General features: G+C 45.7%; 1 protein-coding gene across 6 annotated transcripts in view; it reads right to left on the bottom strand.

Moving 5' to 3' along the window:
- The window catches only part of NCAM1 (neural cell adhesion molecule 1), a 283,565-nt gene that overhangs the window by 77,828 nt on the left and 179,250 nt on the right, over positions 1 to 26,487 (bottom strand). For all 6 annotated transcript variants that reach the window (XM_006111230.4, XM_075909680.1, XM_075909678.1 and 3 more), the window contains exons 2-8: positions 13,448 to 13,522; positions 10,876 to 11,094; positions 8,879 to 9,022; positions 6,861 to 6,998; positions 6,001 to 6,118; positions 5,175 to 5,344; positions 3,797 to 3,939 (exon numbers count right to left, since the gene is read on the bottom strand). In XM_006111230.4, the coding sequence (XP_006111292.2) occupies positions 3,797 to 3,939; positions 5,175 to 5,344; positions 6,001 to 6,118; positions 6,861 to 6,998; positions 8,879 to 9,022; positions 10,876 to 11,094; positions 13,448 to 13,522 (1,007 nt within the window). The remainder of the gene's footprint in view (positions 1 to 3,796; positions 3,940 to 5,174; positions 5,345 to 6,000; positions 6,119 to 6,860; positions 6,999 to 8,878; positions 9,023 to 10,875; positions 11,095 to 13,447; positions 13,523 to 26,487) is intronic.

Below are 26,487 nucleotides of genomic sequence, written 5' to 3'. Positions count from 1 at the left end.
ATTCACCCTAAAAGAGCTATCAATCAAACTAGAACATACACCCCCTCTTTAGCTAAACCGTTACCTACAGGACGTGGGTCTTAGTTAATTCAGGAAGCATGAGTTTTGCACAAGCTTCTTCACTTCAGTAACTGCAGACCTTATAAGAGAGCCTTGTTGATAAGAAGGTGGCTTAACAAGATGATGTTGACACATCTACTAACAGCACAGGAGGCGGCAGAGAATTCAGGGTAGGATCACTATAGTCTGGAATTATCATTCCAGATTTTAGTTATTTGATTAGGGAAAGACTCAGCATGGAATTATATTGGCAGGAATCATTACCCTTTATTCTGTGTATCCACTGAAATGCAAAAATGAGCCTGGATGTTTATCTAACATGCCAAAGGGCTTTCCTAAATCAGGGGCAAGGAGAGCTTGTCAGGAGTGGATTTAAGAGGATAGCATGTTTTTGGACCTTTTCTGCGGTGTGTTTTCACTCAACCACACTGGCAGAAAAAAAGTGATGGCACTGCACGAGGCTGACATCCTCCTCCTGCTGGCTTTTTAGTTAATTTCAATGCACTCGCATCCGGGAGTAATGGGCCAGGATTCATGCTTGGCAGAGCAAAGCTTTTCATCTTCCTAAACCAGCTTTGATTTGGCCCAAACCTCTCTCTCACTCTCTGAAGTGCGATGATTAGGTAGGATATGGCGAAGTACTGGCACTCCTTACAAATGCAGCATTCCCACAGTGAGAGCTAGGTATGGTGCCACCCATAATCACCCTCCAGGGGGAAACTAGCACAAAGCTCTCATTGGCTGACAGAGCAGAGCAGAAGGCACTGACTCCCATACGGACTAATGAGAACATGTGCATGTTCTCTTTGGCAAGCCTCTCTCATATGTTTTTAGGCAGATGGTAACATGCAATGCAGCTTCTGATGAGATGCTAGGGAGCAGTAATTCTTTGGTATACACCTGGCCAGCCTGCCACGAGCCTCAACAAGATTTTAATAGAAGATACTATAGAAGAGACTATAGAAGAGGACATCATTCTCTGCATACAGTGCACCTGAGAATCTTGTACTGGAAAACTTCTTTTGTGCATAAATGTCTAAAACACTCAGTTAACGTTTCCTGGGCTTGTGTGTAAGGTAACAGCCTGGTTAATGACAGACTCCATCTGGAAATCTGATAGGAATCCTTTGGGGGTCTTGTATTTTTTGTTATATACATTTATTTATTGTGTTTTTAAAAAATGTTGTAAGCCACCTTGAATATTTTAAATAGAAGGGTGGGGCAAAAATATTTTAAATAAATAAATAAAATCAATAAAAATGGGAAATGTGACTGTACTGTCTCTGCATTTGAAACAGTGGAGCCTGAACATACCAGCATATACCAGATCAAAATTAACTTTACTGCATCCTAATCACTGTCCTGCAAGAGTAACAAAAGAGAGTAGGCTAAAATATAGATAGCAGCATGCCCCAACTGCACAGGTATTCCCTCTTGTATCATTCAAAAAGTGACGATTCCGTTCTCCAGCACAGCAGTGATAAATACTCGAGGGAAGACAAACAAGGTTTTCCAAATCAGTAGCAGACCACTGATTACACTGACCATTCCTTTTGGGCTATCTCTGCTAGCTAAGTTCTGTATCAGAGACAGGCAGAACTTGATTGCACGGTATTATAGACATGCCCTTAGTTTGCTACTGTCACAGAATTCGCCTGGGTTAGTTGTTTCCCAATTGGTAAATTCTTTGAGACCGGGATGTACAGTAAAATTGCCAAAGTGCCAAAGTGACTTAGGTGCCTAAAACCAACATAGGCACATAGAGATGGATTTTCAAAGGTACACAGGTACTCCTATTTAGGTTCCTAAGTATCTACAGGCCAATGCCTAAGTTACTTGTGACTCGGATGCTTCTGAGAACAGCACTCTGTCCCAAAGTCAAGGGTCAGCTGTTTCTCTGAGCTTTGCCAGTAGAAGGTGGTAAGGTGTTGGGGGAGGGTAAAGAGATCTGGGAAGTCACTTTCGGGCCATTTTGACTTGCAGAGTTTTCGGATGTCTGTACCATTAATCTGCACCTAAAGCATTTCATGTAAGCTTCTATAAAACAGGAATCAATCATATAAATACCTGCCTAACGCACTGGGGATTTATAAATAAAACAACCAACCCTGGAATGAGGGACTCTGCCAGTACAACAGACATATGGTAATAGTTTGAATTTCCTATCTACATAAGAAACTATCTGAAAATGCACCATAGTTCCTTAATATAGATCACTGACTTAAACAGCTTCAAACAGGATATGTGAGAGTCTCAAAAATAGTTAGCAGTTTTGCAGCTGAAATCTCATTAGCTAAACTGGGCTAGACAAGCAGAGGAAAACGGAAACAGCAAGTTCCTCTGGGAGATGTCTCTGCAATTTAGTCTTCTGTTTGCAGTTTCCACTCACTACACAGAAATTCTTTACCCGAGATGCAGGAAATCAAGACTCCAGATCCCACTGACATTGATCTCCCAAACACCCTTTCTGGATGGAAGCAAACCTGTGAATACCCTGGTCCTGTTGCCCCAATGCAATAGGGGTGTGAGCCAAATCCCACTGAAAGCAACAGGATTTTCCCCCTGAGTTCACTGAGCTACAGACTAGGCCTTCGATGGAACTCAATGGAACTTATTCTTTCCTACAGGGGAGAGGGAAGCCTGGTTGTTTTTGGCATCTCATCCATCAGCAATACACTGAAAAGAGAAGACAGGTGGCACAGAAGGCCCATCTAAAAAGTGAGAGTTACTGTAGTAATAGGTAGTGGGATGGTTCTAAGACAGTGTCTTGTTCATTCTGTGTTTCTGACATGCACTCCCAATTCCCCTGGTCTTCATACTGACTGTGACCAGCAAAGGGTTCAGGCTATTAAACCCTTCAAGTGGCCTGACATGACAAAGTTAGCAATAAGCACTGTCTAGTTTACTATTTGCACAAAGGTATCTCAGTGCCAGCGCTAGGTTCTCCCTTTTTGCTCAACTGCCTTTTATGTGACTCTCAGACCAATGGACAGAGGTCTCCAAATCTCCACCTGTTATGCCCCTGCAACAGCTAGGGGCAAATCAAGCCAAAAGGATTATTTACAAAAAAACTGCTAATTATTTTTGCATTTAAAAACAAAGTGATATCAGTACGTGATACAGGCGAACAGTACAGGCGAACACAAAGGCACCCAGGCGTTTGCACCCAGAGTATGTGCAGTAGGAGTGTACGATAGAGGAGGGAAGAAATAATTAACAGGCTCATTTTGGTCCACAGCATCTTTGAGCAACGCCTTTTTCCCCAGGAAGGTTCTACACCATGATGAGGTCACTGAGCACACTGGAATCGGGCAACCATTTCCACCCACCACAGTGGAACCAAGGAGGGGGCTGTTTCCTGGACATTCCTGTGTAAAGGAGCCCCAGTTTGGTGCTTTAAACACACCTGTCTGAATGTCTCAGTAGCAAAAACTAAGGAGAGAGAAAGAAACATGGTGAGGCAGCTTCTCAGCTACAACAAAAGTGTCTGGATCTACTGATTACAATGGAGCTAGGCCAATGTACTACAATGGAGCTAGGCCACGGCTCTCACAGGCGCCTTGTACTGCAGTGCAGGATCTTATAGTGGACAGAAAGGGGGATTCACCAGGATTTCAGTGTGCATCTGCATGACATCATCATGTCTTCTGGCTCAGCAGACACGAGTGGGAGGCATGGCAGACATGAGCTGCTCTGAGACAGGTTACTGAGGACCTGTCTTTGGGAGCCATTATACCTTCTCTTCATTGCTGATGTTCCGGGTAGAGGTCCTCCAGGTGATGGAAGGGATCGGGTCCCCGGAAGCCTCGCAGGTCAGCGTGATCTGGTCCTCCAGCTCCATGGCAGTTTTGTTCTCCACATAAGTGATTTTGGGTTTTGCTAGAAAGGGAGCACAAGGGTTTCTTTAGTCCAGTGTCTCCCAATTTTATTTGACCACGGAACCCTTTTAAACTCGGAAGAATTTCAAGGAACCCCTGCAGCCGGGGGGGGGGGGGGGGAGTGGACCAGGGAGACCTGGGGGCCAAATGCGGTCACGCATGTCCCGAGTGAGCTTTGGAAATGTGGAGTGGCAGCGGGGGAAGGGAAGTGTTTGAAAGCCAGCGGGGAACCAGAGAAGGAGCCTGCGTCTTTGCGCGCCAGCTCCTCTCTGTCTCTTTAAGAGGGATCGAGTTCTCGCGGAACCCTTACTTTCACTTCACGGAACCCCAGGGTTCCGCGGAGCACCATTTGGGAAACACCTTTATCCCCTGCTAAGAAGCGAGGCTGCCTAGCATTAACGACATCTGAACGGAAACCATCAATTAGACAGAAAAGACTTGTGCATTGCTACTGACAGGGAGAACTGTGGCAGCAGGCAGCATGGGGTACCCTCCCCTCCTCAAGGCCTGCAAGCCTTGGCTTCCAGTTTGGCAAAACTAAAAATGGGCCCCACTCAGCCTCTAGAGAAAGCACACCCAAGCCAGTTGTTACATCAGGGCCATGACCGTTTAAAGAAAGCTGGGAAGGAGTCTAGAAAAGCTTAGGCTAATTTTTGTGTTTTGATGACCACCTTTGTATTACCTGCTTTTTTTTTAAAAACTCAGATCTCTGAAGAAAAAAAACAGCCTGTGATAAATGGCAATAAACAACTGGAAGGAACTGACCATTTCAAAAGGGCTAACAATAACATTTTCCCTCATGCAGTTGAGGGTGAAATTCACCCTAGTGTACAGCTATCAAAAGTCCCTCTCAGATCCTAAAGGCTTGACTGAATGCCCACAGAAATGAAAGGTAAAGTCTTCCACTGACTATGGAGTCAGACCTAAAAGCTGAGCACTGTGCACCCTAGTGCTGACCCCCGAAGGGGAGTGGATTTCAGCCATAGGAGACTGGACATGAAAGAGCTTCAGTATTTGACAGTGACCATCAGCATTTCGTGCCTAGTAGACAGTGTAGCATTGGCAAGGAGACTGACAGTATAATTCAGCAAATGCACCCAGTGTGTTAGCCAGACATGACTGTTGGCTGGTTCCAGTTTACAGCAATGAGTTGCCGACGGTGAGCTGGGCTCTTGGATAGTCCGTAGGGAGTGAGGGGTGAGAAGGTGCTATATGAAGCCTGTTACTGCTGTTTACCAAAGACTTTGAGGTGGATGATCGCTTCCTTCTGCCCAGCCTTGTTCTCGGCGGTGCAGGTGTACTCCGCCTCATCGCTCTTCTCCACTTTCTTGATGGTCAGCTCGGAGCCATCGTAGTTGAAATCGTACTTCTTGTCATTGTCTCTCCTTTCTATCAAGTCCCCGTCCCTGCAGGGCACAAAGCAAGCAGATGGGATGGGAAGGGTTTTAGAACTGGCTGGGTTGGATTTTAGAACTGGCTGTATTTTAAAGACTAACACTTTTGTTTTGGGGGGGGAAGTTTCCCTATGGTGTCATCTGTCTTACATTCCAACCATCTATTTTCCTCCTTCAGTTGCTTCCTCTCTACGCTTGCTTTGGGGCCCCAGGTCATGTAGTCCTTCTTCTGTAAATATTCCCATGGCCAACCAGAGGAGGTGGTGTGAGACCCTTGCTCTCCACCCAGAACTCCACCTGCTACCCCTGCAGCAACATTCTGAGCCACTGTCTGCTCAGGCCTTAACACAGCAGGACTCCACGCTGACCCTCGGACTGCCATGTGACGTGTGTGAAGACCTGCGGGCAAAGGGTGCTAGAGATGGCTTCACTGCAGCATATTGCTATTAATGCTGCTGTTATAATTACGGATTAAAGACAATCTGTTAAAACATTTCAATTCTCTGATTTTGCTACGAAAAATGAGCCCATGATATTCCAGCTAAAATGGACTGTCCCGTGACTAGCTCTGTTCAGTCAGAAGTATAGAGAAACTGCACTCGCACTGAATGCCTCAGCTAAAACCTCCCTGCGCATAAACCGAGTGAACTCTGCTTGAAGCATCTTACTTTTTCCAGCTCATGGTTGGCTCAGGAAAGCCATCAGCATTGCACACTAAGGTCACAGACTGACTGAGATTGGCCGTAGCATTCATGGTGCTCTGCCGGGCACGGACAGAAGGAGGCACTGAAAGAAAAAGAAACTGAGTTAGAGGCAGGTGGAAAGAAGCAGATTAAGGATGTTATGCATCAGGTAAGTGACTAATCGAATTAGTCGATAGGGCGCTTCCGCCTTTGAAGTGTAGCCACAGAAAGCATTGTGTGGAGCCCGGGGTCAGCTGAGGAGTCCCCAGCTGATCCTGGGCTCCATGTGGTGCTGCCGCCTTGAAATGCCGCGTACAGCCCCAGGCTTCAAGTGGTTTTACCACTTTGAAGTACCCCCTCTCCTCCCCACAACCCCTTGCTGCCTCTATCTGATGTTGACTAGTCCTTCACATCCCTAAACCAGATACCAAAGTTTTCTGCCCTCTGCGATACAGATAAAAGTCAATGCAGTGAATCACAACCTTGCTCCAAAAGGTCCACATCACCTGTAGGGTGGGAAGGAGGACAACCCATAATGCATAGATGATGGTACGATGGACAAAACCATCTTGACTCAAATGAGAGCCATCTCTCACTTTGAGCTATGAGACATTCAAGCCTACTCCTGACATGATAATTTCCTGTAAACATCTTGTAAATGCCAAATCGATTTCATGGTTGTGTTTATTTGACACAGCAGAGTGAGATTAATAAACCTCATGGATCATGACTCTGACAGTTCACAGGTGAAGTGATGATCGTGTCCCCTTCCAAGACAAGGGCGCAGCAGCCTGTAACTCAAGCTGCCCAGGTCTCCTCCACGGCCAGGACTCCACGCTGCTCACCATTCACGATGACCTGAATATCCTTGAAATTGACCTCCCCACGAGCCAAGATTCTGCCCTCACAGCGATATGTCCCCTCATCTGTTTTCTTGATTCCCCGGATTTGCAGGTAATTGTTGGACAGGACTATAAAACGGACTAAAAGAGACAAAATGAAGCGTCAGTCAAGGATCATTTAGAGAGATCTCTGTCATCAGTGGGCACTTCTCCACTCCCCCTTATAGCTTGGAGACAGAGCTTAATGTAATGTAACTTCCTTTTCCATCAGGGTAATGAAAGTCACTCTCATAATCAGATCTGACATTGCCAGGAAAGAACTCATCCAGGAGAGACGCTCTCACACAGCAAGCAAATAGGCAGTGGGGATAACTGCTTTGTTATTTTACAACCAGCACTTTTATTTTACGTTAAGTTTAATCAATACCTGGCTTGGGCCAATGAACCATTTTCTATTTATCTCCCAAGAGAAGAGATTCTGGTTTGAAACAACTATAATACCTAGCTCTCACAGAGCACTTTTCCTCAGGAAATCTCAAAGCCCCTCACAATTTGTTAGTGGGTGTATCCTTGCATCATTGCTACATGGCAGAGAGGGGCTATAGCCCATTTTCCAGATGGGGAGCGCAGGCACAGGCTGGCTACCACGTGACACATAAAAAATCATATGTGGGTCCTGCAGCTTAGCAGGACCGGGATGGAAGTTTCCATCCTAGCTGTACCTTGTACCCTGCAAACACTGGGCTTTATCAGCTTTAACCCATGTCTTGAACTGGGAAACTACTAAGCGGTAAACAAGTTTGACCTCAGTCTCAGCTCATAGGAGTGATAAGAATGGCACTGAGCCAGTACACACACACCCGGTAAACAACTGTAGTATAACTGGTGTAGGGAGTCCCGTGCCTGGTGAGTCTCACCAGGGACCTAGACCTCGGAAGGTGCCCTGGATTCCCCCAGCTGGAACCACGTCCATTGCGGCTTGGTGCGAGGTGACAGGAACGGGACTCCCCACAAACTGAAGGGGTGTAAGCATTTCTAAGTGCCTGTTACTCTCTTATGCATTGCTTTGCCTGTGCTTATTGATGTGTCACTTTGCGGTAGCTGTGTAACCATTTGTCAGTATTAACCCTGTAATAGTAGTGATGTAGTGAGATTAATAAAAGCACCTATCCCTAATCAACTCTGTTGTGAAGCGAATCCATAGTCCTGTTTGGCCATGCCCCTGTGAGCTGACACCATGAATAGCCCAACATTTCACAGGGAGGCTGTGGCAAAGCAGTGACCTGAACCCAGGTTGCTCAACTCCTAGATTAGCACTGCAACCACTGGTCACGCCACAACTGTGCTTCCTGGATGCCTAGATTGAGAGGAGCTGGGGAATGCTACAGAGGCAATAGTACTCACCTGCCGGGATGGGAGGGGAATGCACTGGAGTGACAACAGCCCAAAAAATGCACTGATGAGTTCCACTGCGTGCTGCTCTCTGGCCCAGCATAGGGGGAATGGAAGCGCTGTAGCTAGGACAGGCTAGCTACTTGGAGTCTTTACATCCACACTAGATCTCTCTTTCAAAATCATATTCTCTGTTTCATGGGTGGAAAACCTAAGTCCCAGGGATCAGATGCAATTCCTGGCTTGCCTGGATCCTGCCCCAGAGGCTCAGGGCTCCCCCGCCAAGCACTGGGGAGCCTGCGCTGGTGCTTCAGCCCCTCCACCATCCCACTGCAGGGCTGGAGCACACACAATCTACCATCCTGGCCCCATGTGCACCTGCATGCAGCCCCTGGCTGATTTTTCTGTGGGTCAGCGGCCCCCAGCCCCAGCCCCACAAGAAGTTGTGTTTTAATGCAACCCATAGGTGAGGTTCTCTGGCCTGTGCTATGGAGATCTGAATAATCATAATGGTCCCAGAAGGCCAGACCTAATGTGTGCCATTTTCATTTCACTGCTATGAATTCCCTCTGCCTACTTGTCCTTTTGCCCCCCGGCCTTGGGAGTGCCAAAAATCTCTCATTCCTTACCATCTTTTTTCAGGACAACGTCCCTGTCCTTATGCTTCCACATAATGGTGGGAGGCAGCGAGCTGACCACATCACATGTGATCACAGCATCTTCCCCCTCCTGGAACTCCTGAGGGGTGGGCGCATTCTTGAACATCAGCTTCTCTGAAAGTAACGAGAGTGACTGGACAGTGGAGCTGCTGCCCCAGCAAGCTGTGGGGACCACCTGAATTGCAAGGTGCCCTGCCAACTGAAAGCACTGATGAAACAATGATACATGCGCACAAACCCACCCGCGATGCTCATGCTACTGTAACAACCTGTACAGCTTGGCATTAGCATCCCCCACTATGCTACGGGAACTCTATGCTCGTTACACACCGAGAGGCAACTGGATTCACAGGAGTGTCCATATTTAGAGGTTGTATTTTAGGAAAACCAAATGCAAAGCCTCTCAGCTGGGAGGGAAGTAAGAGCTATCATCTGTATCTGCAACAGTGGTCCATGGCTATGAACATATTTACAGGGCTCTTGCTATAATAGCTTTGCCTGACAAGAGATACTAAGGGCCTCTTGGATGCTGGATTCTACTGCACCATAAGTGGTCCCTGTGGTGCTCTGTCCCTAACCCTGATCCTGCCACATCCCAACACTGATCAGGTACACTGATCCTTGCTTATCCCCCAGAAATTTATGGCACATTGGGCTCTGCCGCCACACCTACCCAGGTCTCAGAGTAGCGAGTCTAGGGGTAGTTCCTCCGCAGCAGCACAGAGGCTACAGAAGTGGCCACCACAAAGCTTGTTGTGGGGAGGGACAGCTGAGGTAGGCTGTCTTGCCAGTCTATCTACTATGCAGAGACCATGGATAAGAGGTGAGAAAACAAGCTATGCATGTCAGAGCCAATCAATCCCTTGCTTTATATGTGACCCACCATTAAACAGGCCAATAGGGCAGGGTCGCTGAGTGGCATGAGGAGTGTTAGGAATGGTCTTCCTGGCCCTGAATCCTTCAGCTTAGCTTGTGGATTCCTTTGCTTGGCCCTTGGCAGTGGTACAGGGCAGGGACCATTCACGTAGCTAGAAGTAACCCTGAGGCCAAGCTCCCGGTCTCTCCAATAACAGTATGTGGCTCACACCAGCAGGGCTTGGCTTGGATGAAAGAGCAAGAATTGGAAGGGCAGCAAATGAGAAATGTGGCTCTGAGGCCAACCTGACGAATCACAGGGGTAGCAGAAAGGCAAAATGGACTTTGTAGCCTGGCCTGGCTAGTGATGTAAACACTGCCCATAAACGGCTTTTCAAGGCTTGTTTTTTCTCAGAAGCACTGACAACTGAGAGTGAGCCAGCGGGGCCAACAGCCACCGTGGGCCCCAAAGCGAGGTGTGTGTGGGGCTAGGCTCCTCACCTCTAAAAGGGACAGGACCTTGGACAGAAGGGGCAGGGCTGAGGGCAGTCAGCCCTTACCACTGCCCAGACCACACCACACCCACCTCACCCCCAGCCCTCAGAGCCACAGGGAGCAGCTCTGGAGGCAATTAAAAGGGGCGTGGGGCTCCAGCCGACACAGCTTCAGTAGAGACAGCCAGGAGATCTGGGCCCCTTTGAATCTCCAGGCCTGGGGTAATTACCTCCTTTGCCCTCCCTTGTCGGCGGGCCTGGGGTGGGGTATCAGATAAACACCACGACTCTCTCCTTTCCATACTCCCTTGGTGGGACAGATTCTTTTTTTCCCCACTCTCCCCATCTCTCACAGACCACCTCTTCCTCTAACTTCTCATGGGTGAGGGCCTCCTCACAGGCTCCTTCTCATTGGTGTCTCTCCACACACTCCTTCACAGTCAGTGCTGGCCCATCACTGCTAAGGGAGGAATGGGCTCCACTTCCCAGTCTGTCTGGGATGTGGTTCCCTTTTCCAGACACCACGCACTAGACAGGGCCATGCCTCCCCAGAAAGTCCCTTGGACTCCCCTCACGAGAGCCAGACTCCAAAGCAGGCTCCCGCAGCCGTGCTCTTACGGAAGATTTTCACGTTGACTGTGGCCTCAGAGTCGCCCTCCTCCTCACTGGTGAGGACACACTTGTAGATGCCGGCGTCATCGATGTTGGCGTTGTAGATGGTGAGTGTGGAGGAGAAGTCATCGTTCCGTACCACCGAGATGCGCTGCTGGTTGGGCGTCAGCTTCTCGCCATTGGGAGAGAACCAGGAAATATCCTTGTCTTTGGCTTCCCCAGACACTAGGGAAGAAACAAAGCACATTGGGCCTGCTTCCTCTAAATCAGCCAGGGCCTTGGGATCCATCACCTGCCGGACTGCTGGAAGGGCGAAGACCAGGCAATGGATTTCCAACACCCAAGCAGTGTGGGGCGGGCTCAGGAAGGGGTGGGGCATACTCACTGAGCTGGGTTTGTGGGTGTGCTTATTGCTTACCAACCTGAGGGGGCATGTTTAATCCCCCCCAGATTTGTACACAAACCCAGATGACAGAGAGCTAATCCCAGCAGCATCTTGCACATTATACACCATGTTCTGGCTCCACCAGGCACAGGTCCCCACTTTCATAGCAAGACATTCATTGGCTGCTGCCCCGTGGGGCCAAAAGAAACAACTGCCCATTTCAGGCCTTCAATACATCCCTGTGGTCCCCGATCTCCCACTCCACAAAATCTCCCTGTTTGCCGGTTGTGCTGGGGCATCGTATTGCAAACCAAGCTGGTTAAGTTGCTTACCAGCACGTTAGGCAGATTAAACCTGCCCCTGCATCCAATGCAAATCAGAGCAGCTTTTAAGGACCTGCCTCCTGCAGCTCAAGCCTCAGTGTTGCCTCATGGCAGCTTCCTTATTTGTGACAAATTCCTCTGAGAGAAGGGAATTTAACCAGTCCCAAAATGTGCAAAAGCCCAGGTGGAATCATCACAACAGCACTTACTCAGACGCTTCACAGCACTGTATGGACATTAACAAACTGCCCTATGGCTGAGCAAACCTGAGTTCCATGACCTCCTCCCTTGCCCTGAAGAGAAGATGCTCACAGAAGTCGGACACTCCACCACTGGGACTTGGCTCCAAGACGGTTTGCTCCGTGTCATGTTCTGGTTAACGGGTGACTTGGGATCATTTATTATCATGGCAGTGTGGCACCCAGATACCCAGCTAAACCAGGACAGCGGCTTTAAAGGGGCTAGTAGCACGGGGGTGTGCTGCAGAAATGGTGGTACCGCGTAAGCAGCGATTCATAGGCTGGGGTGGACATTGTGCCTGCTGGTTCTTTCACTCAGCTGGTGGCAGGAAGGATGATATTGAAACAGCAGGATTCCCAGTGAATTAAAATCTCCAGGGGCTGAGCTGGAGATTTTCCAGGCTGCCTACAGGGCTTGGAACCCTAGCTCCCTTTTCAGTTGTTGGATATTGGGCATCAGAATCATGCAGATGATTCTGAATATCTTGGCCCTAAGATTAACTCCTCTAAAACGAAAAAGCCCAATGCCAGAGACAGATGTGAGGTAGCACATTTCTGTCGCATCCCTGCTGGGTTTGAGGATGGCTCATTTGTAGGTTGTTTTATTGTTACAAATACCCGCCAGGAGCTGCCTTCTCTTCCCAGCTCAAGAGGCGCCTTTATTCTCTCAGGGTATGTCTACACTTGCACCCTGTTTCAAGAGAGGGATGCAAATGAAGACATTCGAAATTGCAAATGAAGCCGAGATTTAAATATCCCGTGCTTCATTTGCATATTGGCATTATGGCGCTATTTTGAAATAGTGCTATTTTCAAATAATAGACGCTGTTAAGATGCAGTTATTTCAAGAGAAAACTTTTCTCTTGAAATAACTGGTAAACCTCATTGTATGAGGAATAAGGGTTATTTTGAGAGAAGGATTTTCTCGTGAAATAACCACGTCTTAACAGTGTCTGTTATTTTGAAATAGCGCCGTAACGCAATTATGCAAATGAAACATGGGATATTTAAATCCCAACTTAATTTGCAATTTCCAATGTCTTCATTTGCATCCCTTTCTCGAAAGAGAGTGAAAGTGTAGACCAGTGTCTCCTAATTTTAGTTGACCACGGAATCCTTTTAAACTCAGAAGAATTTCGAGGAACCCCTACAGCCGGGGAGGGGAGGCGTGGACCAGGGAGACCTGGGGGCCAAATGCGGTCACGCATGTCCCGAGTGGGCTTTGGAAATGTGGGGTGACAGCAGGGGAGGGGAAGTGCTTGAAAGCCAGCGGAGAACCAGAGAAGGAGCCTGCATCTTTGCACGCCAGCTCCTCTCTGTCTCTTTAAGAGGGATCGAGTTCTCGCGGAACCCTTACTTTCACTTCACAGAACCCCAGGGTTCCGCGGAGCACCATTTGGGAAACACTAGTGTAGACATACCCTCAGTCACCTTTGCGATTACACCCGTGAGTGTTTTCGATCTGCTTCAATTACAAAACTTAAGGCCCTCCCATAAAACAACAACATGGAGAACTGAATGCCATGTCCCTATATGTCTCCATACGTCCGGGGCTGAGGGGAGGGGTTTCCTAGAAGTGGTTCAACAAGCACTGATGTAAAAGCCTGACAGCAACAGGAGCTAGCACTCACCTTGACATAAGAAGAATTTGGATTCTCCAACGCTGATCTCCACCTGACTTGGGACAATATCCACTTGTAGCGACACTGGGAAAGAGCACAAAGCAGGCGTTAGACAACTGCTGGTATCCAGCAGAAAACTATCCTGCCTCCTGAGACTTAGTCAGCTCAGTAGAGGAAGGGTAAGGGTTCTTGACCCCAGTTTCAGTATTCGATGAGACACCGCCTTCTATCCCTAAGGATCTCAGAGAGTCTGTAACAATTTGAGCCATTCCTCCCTCTTCCTGTACCTACACAGAAAGGCAGCATTACCTGCACACCAAGGTACATGCTGCGTGTCATCCTTGGAGATGGACTTCCCTCACTCCATTTGGCACCCTTTTATTTATTATTGAATCACTCGGAAAGCATTGTAGAAGAAGGGGGCTAAATGAAAAGATGGTGGTGGTGTAGTGGGCTTGATATCGGAAGGTATTCAATGCATAAAGGACAAAGCAGAGAAAGGAACAGAGATGGCAGAGGGAGACGAGAATCCCAATTTGAGTCTGGCAGTAAAGTAACACCCTTCAGGCTGTGCAGCTGCTCAGTATATACTAACTGTGCTTTCCCTACACACTCAAGGTTTTCAAACTGTTTAGCTTCACAGCTGCTCTCACCCTGCCATGTGTTTGCCTCACATTTGCATATAGAATTATTGACGTCGCACAGATGTACCGGTGCATGTGTCAATCAAAACAGTGACTGCACTGTCCAAGATACGGGTGTGAAATTCTGAGCATCGGTGTTTTTCTTTAAAGTTTGCAGGCATCATGTGTGGCGCACTGGCAGCCACCAGGAATGACACATTGTTCCTGTGACTTGTGCGGAGGTCTTACAACTCAGCAGAGAACAGTGCCTATCCTGAGAGATTACTAATATTCACTCTCCCTTAAAATAGAGCAACGGTGGCCCAAGCACTGTGAAAAGCACAGCAGCCTGCAGAGACAAGTCATTGTCTCTGGGGTCATGAAAGAAAATGTTCCAAAGTATTCACTTGGTTTGACACATCCCTACACAGATTCCACAGATCGTAACTGAGATCTCTGCAACACCTTCCTAGCCTTTCAAATAAGTGACTGAATTGGAAAGGACTTCCATTCAGGATGGGGGATGATGGCACAGCAGGATAGGGAGCTGAAGAGGGGAAAAAATCAGCAGCTGGCATTTTCTACTCTGGTGCCATTTTACATGGTGTTTCTCCTTCCCCAAATGGTTTCATTTCAAAATGATCAAAGACATAAAACTGGCTCCTGATTTCAAGTATAAAGGTAGCTGCTCCTACTGCCTTGGAGGAGGCCTCCCCTTTTCCCCCCCAACTTTCTCCAGCTTTGCCTTTGCTCCACTCCTTGCCCCATGCCCATGCTGGCTCGCTTAGGCCATGTCGACACTAGGACACTATTTCAAAATTACTAAACTCTACTTAACTCCCCAAATAACAAAATTGAAATTGTGTGTCCTCACTACCGGGGAAGCCTCGAAATGAGTCCGAGGCAGGCTCCGTTAATGTGGATGCGCTACCTCAACTTAGAGCCCCAGGAAGCACTGAGGAGGAATTAGTTCCAATTACTCTGGGGAGTAGTTATTTCGAAATAGCGGCACCGAAGCATCCACACTATGGCTATTTTGAAATTAGCGTTATTCGCCAAGGAAAGCAGGCGTTGAGATTTTGAAATAAGCAGCCCCTTATTTCGAAATAACGGGATTGGTAGTGTGGGTGCTCCACTTATAAATTCGACCTAAGAGGGATTATTTTGAAATAATGCCCTAATGTAGAGCAGGGCTTAGGGCTCATTTAGACGACAGGGAACGGTCTAAAGAAGATATGCAAATTACACGGGAATTTGCATATCTTCTTCTGATCGCACTTTCAATAGCTCAAAAGTGAAAGTAATTAAGACATGGCTTTTTCAGCGAATCCCCCCCCTCATGTCGAAAAGCTGTGTAAACCTCCTTTTTGGAGAAAAAGCAGCTTGTTGACGAAGGGGGCGGTTCACCGAAAAAGCCACATCTTAATTACTTTCACTTTCGAAAGCTCCATTTTTGAAAGTACGACTGGAAGAAGATATGCAAATTCCCGCGGAATTTGCATATCCTCTTTCGACCATTCCGTGTAGTCTAGATATGCCCTTAGAGGCCAACACTAGAGAAGTCCGAGAGATGTTAAAGAAAAACAACAGCTTAGAAGGGTCATGTATTTTCTTCAATGAAATGTCTCATGCACCTCCTTTTAGAGAAGGTTAGCACCCTCAATCGCTTAGGTATTGTTATTAATTATGATTATCATCTATACTGGGATAATGTCTACCAGTCACAGACAAGGACCACCAGCTGAGTGCTATGCAAACACAGAACATAAATAAACGTAAAAAACAACAAATAATCTGGTTGCACTTTATAGACTAACAAAACATGTAGATGGTATCATGAGCTTTTGTGGGCACAGCCCACTCCGATCATCTGAAAAAGTGGGCTGTGCCCACAAAAGCTCATGATAAAAACTACATGTTTTGTTAGACTATAAAGTGCTACCAGACTATTTGTTGTTTTTTAAGTTTATCCTGTACAGACTAACTCGGCTACTCCCTGAAGCTACAGAACACAACGATTGTCAGTTTTTGAAGTAGGGACTATCTAAGTGAAATGTATCGCAGACATGAAGTGAAGAACACAATATCCAATGCAGACTGGAGGGAGAATTAAATAAACAAGTACACTGTGGCACTTACATTAAGTATCACTGGAATAAGTTGCCTAGGGAGGTTGTGGAATCTCCATCTCTGGAGATATTTAAGAGCAGGTCAGATATTTAAGAGCAGGACATCTATCAGGGATAGTTTAGATGGTATTGGGTCCTGCCATGAGGGCAGGGGACTGGACTTAATGACCTCTTGCGGTCCCTTCCAGTTCTAGTGTTCTATGATTCTATGATCTCACCATACCATGGGGCTGAGTACTTCTGAAAACCTAACCCTTATTTAAGTGTCTCGTTGGAAAATGAGGTCTTTGGAGAATTTGGTCCCACCTGTGGGAGGATGCTGAGCACTTCTGAAAAATCTGATCTTGTGTATCTCAAGTTTAAGCATAAATAAAATGAAATCAGTGACCACTTTTGAAAATGTAGGAATAAGTGACTAGCCAAAGGTTATGCAAGTCCATGTCACAGCTTCAACTAAATCCAGGTTTCTGCAATCCATATCCACTCTATTAACTATCAACTCCCCCTCCCCTGCCTCAACTCATCAAATAATTTAGAATATGAATGTCAAACTATTTTTCAGGTACATTTCCCTCATAAGCTATTTGTTCCCAATTATTCCCAGAGGGATTCTAGTGGCAGGCGGAAAATAAACCAGGAGGATCTAATGCTCAGTCTTAGTGGCTTCTGCTGTCTGCAGAGAAATCAATTTCTCACTTTGTCCTAGAAAGGAAAGAGGCAATGATGCTGCATAAGCCACTTCACTTTGCGCCCTGTTCAGCGAGATGGGGACCAAAGGAGGCAGACTGTGGGACAGATGGATAGACAGCTAAGGAGATAGATGATCATGGTGACCTGACTACAAATCAATCACAGGAGGTGATAACTTTCTTTTACACATCTGTTTGCTGGACAAGACAGCAGGGAATTTTTCTACTCAGCTCTATTTGCCACTTTTCTTTTCTTACTGATGACAAGACTGCCGCAGCAGATCTTTGCTTTGTTTGGTTCTTATTACAGCAAATATGTATCACCATGGCAGCTCTGTGTATCACTCCAGCATCCATAAATTATGTACCAGTGCAGAGACGCAGCACCAAGAAGGATTTGGATAAGACATGGTGGTCAGGAGTGAATTCTGGCAACACAAAGTACTATTTAGGCCAGTGTCTCCCAATTTTATTTGGCCACAGAACCCTTTAAACTCAAAAGAATTTTGCGGAACCACTAATAACCGTCTTATACATGGAGCTGAAAAAGTAGAGCACAAATAAGTAAGGATAATAATAAACAAAAGCTAAACAAGGTCATGAGATCAACACAAATGAAAATGGTTTTCAATCATGTTCATAAATATTAAATATTAATTATTATTTTTTAAATCATAAAACGTTATTGTAATGGAATTTTCTCGCTGAGCCCTTATTTTCCGGTTCCGCGAAACCCCATTTGGGAAACACGGATTTAGGCATCTTGATCTTTGCATTTTCTTTGCCATCTGTGCTGTAGTTAGTCATTGAATGATCTAGGATTGGATTCACTGGCAGGCTCTAGCTGCTTTGCCATGTCCTGGCAGCCATGACCCCAATGTAAACGGCCTGTTTAACCAGGTTAACAGCAGCTTTGTGAAACACAGCCAAAGGAGTGGTTCCGGCCCGCTGTGTCCCAAGAGAGTTGCTTTAAAAATAATCAAGGCACGACTGTAAACAAGCTGATGAGGAGTCCAGAGGTATCACTGAGGAACCTTGGTTCTGGGAGATGAAAACAGACTTTAGGACTGCAGAGGTTCAGACAAGGTGGATAAAAAGCAATGATTGAGAAAAATCGGATTTTTTTTAATTTAAATTGGATTTTTAAAAAACCATCAATAAAATATTAAATTGTTCATTTAAAAATAAGTTACAATTAAATTTTACCACAAACATGCTACTTACAGTCTCATAAAAAATGAATTAATGTCTCTAGTCTGCCTAGCTCTTGCTTCTTGAAAGTTGTGGGTCTTCAATTTAAAAACCAAAAGAACATAAGAATGGCCACACTGGGTCAAAGGTTCATCCAGCCCAGTATCCATTCTGGCTAATATGTATTGATGGATCTAACCTCCATGAATTTATCTAGTTCTTTTTTAACACGGTTAGAGTCCTGGTCTTCACAACATCCTCTGGCAAGGAGTTCCACAGGTTGACTGTGAGCTGTGTGAAGAAAAACTTCCTTTTGTTTGTTTTAAACCTGCTACCCATTAATTTAATGTCATGACCCCTAGTTCTTATGTTATGGGAACAAGTAAATAACTTTTCCTTATTCACTTTCTTCTCCTTTGTGTGTGAGTTAGTTCTTACTATTCCTAATGTACTGCTGCTGCATCTGTAAACTGACACGGTAATGAGTATTATGTACTATTTCCTAAATGAATAAAAATAAAGTTATCTAAAAAAATTATAGGGTTTACTTTCTCAGATGTTGTTAAACGCTGTCCTGAGGTGTAAATTAACATGTTTTAGTGATCAAATTTGCATCACTGTTTAAAGAAATATGTGAAGAAGTATCAGTAGGAAACTTGATTTAAATCAATGTTTTTTTTATTTAAATCAATCCACTCTTATAACCCACTCTTGGAAATCTCCATTTCACTCACACATCTTGTCTAGAGGTTACGGTCTCTCCTTCCTGTTTTCAATAAAGTACAGGCTGTCCTTTTTACTCCTGCATTCAGCCTGTTTTATTTCTGTGTAATCTAATTTCTCTCAACCACATTACTTTAATATAATTCACTCCCAGACAGAACTGCAGGTACAAAGGGCCAAACATAATAAATGGCTAAAGGTTTATTAGATCCAGTACAGCGAGAACTAAACAGCCTAGTTCTACAGGACGTATTTTCCTTCTATTAATCCTCCTGACATTGCATCGTGTACAGAGTTTCTCCTTCTTGGTAGATGATTGCTCTGTAACACAAGTACAAGGGTATTAAAAAGAGTTCTTACGTTTTGAAATCCAGGTCACCAAACCCCATAGTACCATGTCTCTATAGCACAACTATGCCTGTTTACAAAGGGTTTAGCATTCTGCTTCAAAACACTACTGGACAGGAAGGGGACACCATTAAAAACTCCAGGCATGTCAACAACTGCAGGGTTATCCGAGTACGGGAAGATGCTACAATGATGCATTTAAAGGGTGAATGAGAGTTAATGGTTCCCAATATAAATGGGCCCACATCTCAGAGGTAGGGTGTCAGGAAAGGACAGCCAAGTTTTATAAACTAAATATAATTCCAGGATTAAAGCCTTTATAAGAGGTTTTCAGGTTAATCTTTCTTGGATGCTATTTTGTCTCCTAATTTTGAATGATGGTTATGAATTCAGAATTGAACTGCCTGGAACAAGGAGTCCTTAGTATGGGCCAAGTGCTACAACTGACTAAGAGGTGTTCAGGAATCTCTGAGGCTGTGTCTACACTAGCATGAATTTCTGGAACTGCTTAAAACGGAATACTATTCCGTTTTCAGTTTTTCCGGAAAAGGAGCGTCTACATTGGCAGGCTGCTTTTCCAGAAAAGCCCTTTTTCCAGAAAAGCGTCTGTGGCCAATGTAGACGCGCTTTTCCAGAAAAGAGCCCCAATCGCCATTTTCGCGATCGGGGCTTTTTTCCGGAAAAGACTACTGGGCTGTCTACACTGGCCCTTTTCCGGAACAGTGTTCCGGAATAAGGACTTATGCCCGAGCGGGAGCAGAATAGTTTTTCCGGAATAGCGGCTGATTTTGTACAGTAGAGCGTCGTTGCTTTTCCGGAAATTCAAGGGCCAGTGTAGACAGCTCGCAGCTTATTCCGGAAAAGCGGCTGATTTTCCGGAATAAGTGGCCCAGTGTAGACACAGCCTGAGTGAGCAGTTTGTGCGTATTCCTGTTTCACCAAAACACGTTTAAAGGCATTTGTAAGCAGCCTAAAAACAAACCTAGGTAAATATTCAACCTTTAGCTATGCTGGACCAGCCAAAGTCTGAAACAGAGACACAAGCTAACATTTACAACAGCAGGAACATAAAGATTGGCTCCTAAATTGTATTTAAAAAAACCAAACAAGAAGTCAGGTTTTCAAAAGCACCCAACAGCTTTCACTGAAGATGTCTGGAGCAACGAGGTGCCTTTCACTTTTGAAAAGCAACTTGTTTAATTAAAGGTCTAGGATCTTAAATTTTAGGTTCCTATGACTGAAAAAAAATCCACATTTTAAAAATGATAAATATTTAACAAAGCAAAGAGAAGCAACTGATCAGTAATTTTCACTTCAGAGGCCACCCTGAAAACAAACCAAAACCAAGAAGAGAGAGAAAATGTTATATAAAACCCTACTTTCATGTAACAAGGTAAATCAACCATACAAAGGGAAGTCAGGACCACAGTTGATCCCCCTATATTAAACTTGCCCGGCTCTGTATCTTGCTATGATCTGAGCAAGGCTTCAAGTTTCTACCCATTTTCTGTCTCGTGCGTTACACTTGAAATACAAACAAAAGACAAGATCCTAACTCGCATCTCACTCATAAATGATCTGGAGAAAGGGGTAAACAGTAAGACAGCAAAATTTGTAGATGATACTAATAGCTCAAGAGAGTTAAGTCCACGGGAGACTGTGAAGAGCTTTAAAAGAATCTCACAAAACTAGGTGACTGGGCAACCCAATGGCAAATGAATTTTAATGTCGATAAATGCAAGGTAATGCACATTGGAAAACATAATCCTAATGAGGGCTGTGAAGGTTTAACCGGTTAACTGGTAACCTCACATTGTAATGGGTGAGGCTTACCGGTTAAGGTTAACCAGTGGGGCTGGAGTCTCCCCTGCCACGGTCAGGGGGCTGCTCCAAAGCAGCCAGGCCTGGGCGTCCCGCAAGCAAGGATGCTCTGATCGGGACAACAAAGCAGCCTCTGACTGCAGGGCACATTGGCTTGTTCTGCAGCTGCGGGGAGGAAGACATTCCAGTTCCCCCCTCTCCCGCTCGTCCTCCCTTTAATCAGTTAACTGGTTAAACAATATCTTTAACCGGTAGCCAATTAAATGGGATTTTACAGCCCTAATCCCAACTATACGTATAAAACTAGGGGGACTAAATTTGCTATTATCACCCGAGAGAAATGTTGGATAGTTCTCTGTGAACAGTTCTCTGAAAACATCCACTCAATATGCAGTGGCAGTCAAAAAAGCAAACAGGATGTTAGGAATCATTAAAAGGGGGATAGAGAATAAGACAGAGACTATCTTATTGCCTCTAAATAAAACCACGGTACGCCCACATCTTGAATGCTGTGTGCAGACATGGTCACCTCATCTAAAAAAAGATGGAGAAATTTCAGAAAAGGGCAACAAAAATGATGAGGGGTTTGGAATGGCTGCCATATGAGGAGAGATTTAAAAGACTGGGACTTTTCAACTTAGAAAAGAGTAGTCGAAGGGGAGATATGATAGAGGTCTATAGAATCATGACTGCTATGGAGAAAGTGAGTGAGGAAAAGGTTTTTACTTGCTCCCATAACACAAGCACTAGGGACCACCACATGAAATTAACAGGTAGCAGGTTTAAAACAAATAAAGGGGAGTATTTCTTCACTCAATGCAGTCATGCCGTGAAACTCCTTGCAGAGGATATTGAAGACCAGGACCTCAACAGCGTTAAAATAGAGCTAGATAAATCCATGGAGGTTAGGTCTATCAATGACTATTAGCCAGCATGGTGTCCCTAGCCTCTGTTTGTCAGAAGCTGGGAATGGGGGAGAGGGGAGGGGTCACTTGATGATTCCCTGTTCTGTTCATTCCCTCTGGGGTACCCGGCACTGGTCTCGTCAGAAGACAGGACACTGGGCTAGAAGAACCTTTGATGCGACCCAGCATGGCCGTTCTTACGCTCTCATTTACTTTCCTCTACATTCCCAATAAAGCAACACTCAGTTAGTGGACACCACAGGAGGCAAATGTTCGTCCTCTCAGCATCCTGCATCTGTGTTTTGTTCCTTCCTGGTGTAAGTTATGAGGCATTAGACATAATTAGACATTCACTGTATGCCAGATGGAGCCTGATGCTGTGCCAGCTCCCTGGCCTAACAAGACCAGGTCAAGCAAGAATTTCAAGAGGCCAGACCTAATGAGTGTTATTTTTAAATTGCGGCCATTAGTTTGCAGAAAACAATCATCTTAATTGAGCATTTTGCATCCCCTCGACCGCAAATTCTTCATCTGTCACCTTTAGTCTTTTGGTGCCACAGTATTTATGCCCTTCTCCCAGGGGCCGCTCACTTTACTGTTAAACCATGAAGATATTAGTCTCAGTTGCTTGCTCTTTCTAAGTCTTTAAAACACCCCTCTCACGGGAATCGCCGTCCCTTATAAATCAGAGGCATCGTTCCTTATCACAACTGAGGAAAAGGACATGGGCTGCTGGATTACTTCAACAACTGGACTACAGGAATTAAGCCCCAGAATTCCCTGACTATGCAGAACCGAGTTTTGTCATCATTCCAGCGCTCAAACAAATGTCTAAAGAAGGGCAAGGCACCCAACACAAGCCATAAGAACAAGAAGTGGATGACTATTTTCAAACATGGCAAACACTTAGCCCTCACTTTTCATCTGCAGAAGGCCTCGCTCACTCAGATGGAAATCCCACTGAGGCCAATAGCATTTATTATAAAAACACTGTACAAAGATTTCAATAAAAATCCTTAAAAATAGTCTGTCTGACACCCCCTGGTGCATGTGCATTTAGACCTTAAAATCCCACAGCATTTACTTCGTCTTCAAAGCACGTACATCCAGGCTCTCCTTTAGTCCTCTCCATCCATTATGTTGGGACGGGAGACCCAGCCCAGCTGTCCCATCTGTAGGGCAACACTGCTCTTCCCAGAAGAAAAACTACGCCCCAACTTCTCTGTTTGTTGTTCATCCTCAATTCCAGCGTCCACTCAGTGTGGGCGCACTATTTCGAAATAGTAAAACGTTATTTCGAAATGCATTTTGTGTGTAGACGTGTTATCCTGAAATAAGCTATTTCGAAATAACGCTCTGATATAGAAATTGTAGCTGAATGTTAAATGATTCTTAATCACGACGTACAGATTATTGCTGCCCATGGAACTCACTCAGGCATCCAGCTACCCAAGAAAAAGGTCCACTCTGACTCACAAGGAGACAGGGCATTTTTGGGTCCAGGAGAGCAACAGAACTTGTCTGAATCGTATTCAGTGCTCCACAAGGGAGCGGAATTCCACGGACACAGCAGTGGCAGTGTGGTGTCTGATGAGAGTCACACTTACTGGCAGGCAGAGTGTCTGCTTGTCTCTTTTCGCATAGTTAAGACTTGCAGCTCTTTGGGGCAGAGATTTTTGGTTGTGTTTGTACAGCACCTAGTGAGTTGCTGGTCGATGGTGTCCTGGCCCAGAGCTGGGGCTTCTACATGTTAATGCAATGTGAACCATCATCTCTTTTTCCAGCCAGGTGACACGTTTTCAAGGGATGTGCCAGGACAGCAGCTTAAAATACTTTCTGGAAAAGTATGTTTTCAGTTTGCTCCATGGTGCATCAGCACACACCTGATCCTTTCGCTAGCTGATGGGAGGGTAGAGGGAGGCAGAGTAAGGGTTGTTGGTTGAATGTGCAGTAAGTTAGGTGTATAAGCAGGGCGCTGCCAGCTAGTCCGATGGAGACACCTCTAAGCAACACACAGAGACAGGCTGCCCTACGTGAGAACGAGGATGGCTGGTCATATCCTGACATGAGTATTTTGATTACCTGCTTAATACCCCTCTTCCCCCCATCTACTTGTTGCATAAAAGGTGTTTCATGCCCCAAGCCAGACTATGGCAAAAGACATTTAACCAAATCTACCCTCTGGCCTCCCTGGAGTTTCCACTAGGTACAAATCTATCCTGCAATAAGACATCCCTTGCAAGATCAATACAGAAAAATTGTTCTATAACACTTATATGAACACAGGATAAATAGCCAAGCGGGTAAAGCTCCAACCCTACACCATGATTTACAAACGAAGGGCAATCTTCTTCTAAAACTTCTTTGCCTAAAACAGAGAGAGATTTTTTTCTAGCTATAGCTTGGTCTTAGTTCAGGTACCCAGGAGAGCTGGCAGCTCTCCGGTGAGTGACACAGATGTGAAACAGAGCAAAGAACAAAGCAGGGTAAGAAACAATCATCTCCCTGCTGGAGCTCTGGAAACCACAATTTCTGAACACTCTTGATCACTGTGACACTTGCCCAGAGAAACAGAGATAAAGCAACTAACCCCCCCCCCCTTTTTCCCCCTCCCTCCAACTGCTTCGGTGGTTAATGTCAGAACCCCCCGTCGCTTGCTTATTGTTTGTACAAAGTCTGCCAGAGGGCTAAAAGGACATCAACTTCCAAAGCACATTGCTCTTTGGGGTCAAGGCTACTTGCAATTAACAGCACTGCCCCTAATACCACTGTCATGTAGGTCAGTTGAACTCCTTGCTTGCCCCTTTTTAATTCCTGGCGGGCGGGAGGGTCAACATGGAATCCTGCAGCACCATGCAGTGTATGATGTTTTCGTGCTTGCAGATCCCTGTGCTCGGCTGTTTTAATTTCAAGGGGCAGAGGGCTGGGAATAAAATCCTGATCTCCTGAGTCTCGGTCCAGGGTGCCATCCACTGACTCTAGTTTGATTCCCCATGGATACCGTGGACAGCGATTTGTGTCTGTGGGCTGCGAGGCAGCTTCTTGGCACCAAATTACTTTCCCAAACCTCTGCTGCCACCTACCAAGCTCTGCTCCTCCTGACCCTTTCTCCAGCTCTGTCTGTCACACTGCAGGAGGGAAGGGAAGAAATTTGGTTTTCATGCACGTTACTGCATGAAACAACTCTCGTGCATGCCCATATCATCTCCTCCCCTCCCCCCCCCCCCCCCAGCCTGTGTATGGTAGAAACCCTTGAAAAGTAGAGAAAAAACTTCTCCTTGCAAATCTTCATTAGTGCAGAGATTCTGACTTTGTAGCAATCTGACCAGATGCAACTGCTGGGCCCCCATCTGCACATTCCCTGCTTTGACTAGTCATTTCTCTGCCTTTATTTCCCATCTGGTGTGTGCCTGCTTCCCGGAGCATGGGAAGATAAACTGAAGAAGACTTTTGTCAGAGACAGCAAGTCCTGACGTGCAGGAAGCTGCTCCCGATACATTTGATTTACCATATCCCAGAATGACGGCAGGTTTAGGTTGGACGGCACAATGTTGGCGTTCGCCCTATAAACAAAACCTTGGCGTCAGCCATGTAGTCTGGCCTTTAAAAACGTCAGTGTCTTGTCAAGAGCTGCTATTAAACACTGACAGCTCGACAACAAATGTACTGTGCAGATAGGGCTACAGTCGTCAGAAACCAGGGAGAGAGTACAGATTTCAGTACATACATACAGAACGGGAAGCGACGGTCTGGGAAGGAGTATGGCAGAAAGGGATCTAGGGGTTATAGTGGACCACAAGTTGAATATGAATCAGCAGTGTGATGCTGTTGCAAAGAAAGCAAACATGATTCTGGGATGCATTAACATGTGTGCTGTGAGCAAGACACGAGAAGTCATTCTTCCGCTCTACTCTGCCCTAGTTAGCCCTCAATTGGAGTATTGTGTTCAGTTTTGGGCACTGCATTTCAAGAAAGATGTGGAGAAATTGGAGAGGATCCAGAGAAGAGCAACAAAAATGATTAAAGGTCTAGAGAACATGACCTATGAGGGAAGACTGAAGGAATTGGGTTTGTTTAGTTTAGAAAAGAGAAGATTGAGGGGGGACATGATAGCCGTTTTCAGATTTCTCAAAGGGTGTCATAAGGAGGAGGGAGAAAACTTGTTCATCTTGGCCTCTGAGGATAGAACAAGAAGCAATGGGCTTAAACTGCAACAAGGAAGGTTTAGGTTGGACATTAGGAAAAAGTTCCTAACTGTCAGGGTAGTCAAACACTGGAATAAATTGCCCAGGGAGGTTGTGGAATCTCCATCTCATTTAAGAGTAGGTTAGATAAATGTCTATCAGGGATGGTCTAGACAGTATTTGGTCTTGCCACGAGGGCAGGGGACTGGACTCGATGACCTCTCGAGGTCCCTTCCAGTCCTAGTATTCTATGATTACCAGGGTTGCTGCTAGCATAGTGCTGCAAAAGAAAAATAAAACTCATGGAAACAAGTTCAACTTCTATTATGTTCTGCTCTGCTGCTCCTGCCTGGTCTATATAGGGGATTATGTGTCTTCCATCCTAGTGGGGATTATTCTTCACCTACGTCCTTCCCCCAAGCAAGCATTTTCATCA

Source organism: Pelodiscus sinensis, chromosome 26, assembly GCF_049634645.1.
Source record: "Pelodiscus sinensis isolate JC-2024 chromosome 26, ASM4963464v1, whole genome shotgun sequence".
Lineage (NCBI taxonomy): Eukaryota > Metazoa > Chordata > Testudines > Trionychidae > Pelodiscus > Pelodiscus sinensis.
The sequence above is the reverse complement of the archived record's forward strand: the minus strand, read 5'-3'. Positions and strand labels throughout refer to the sequence as shown.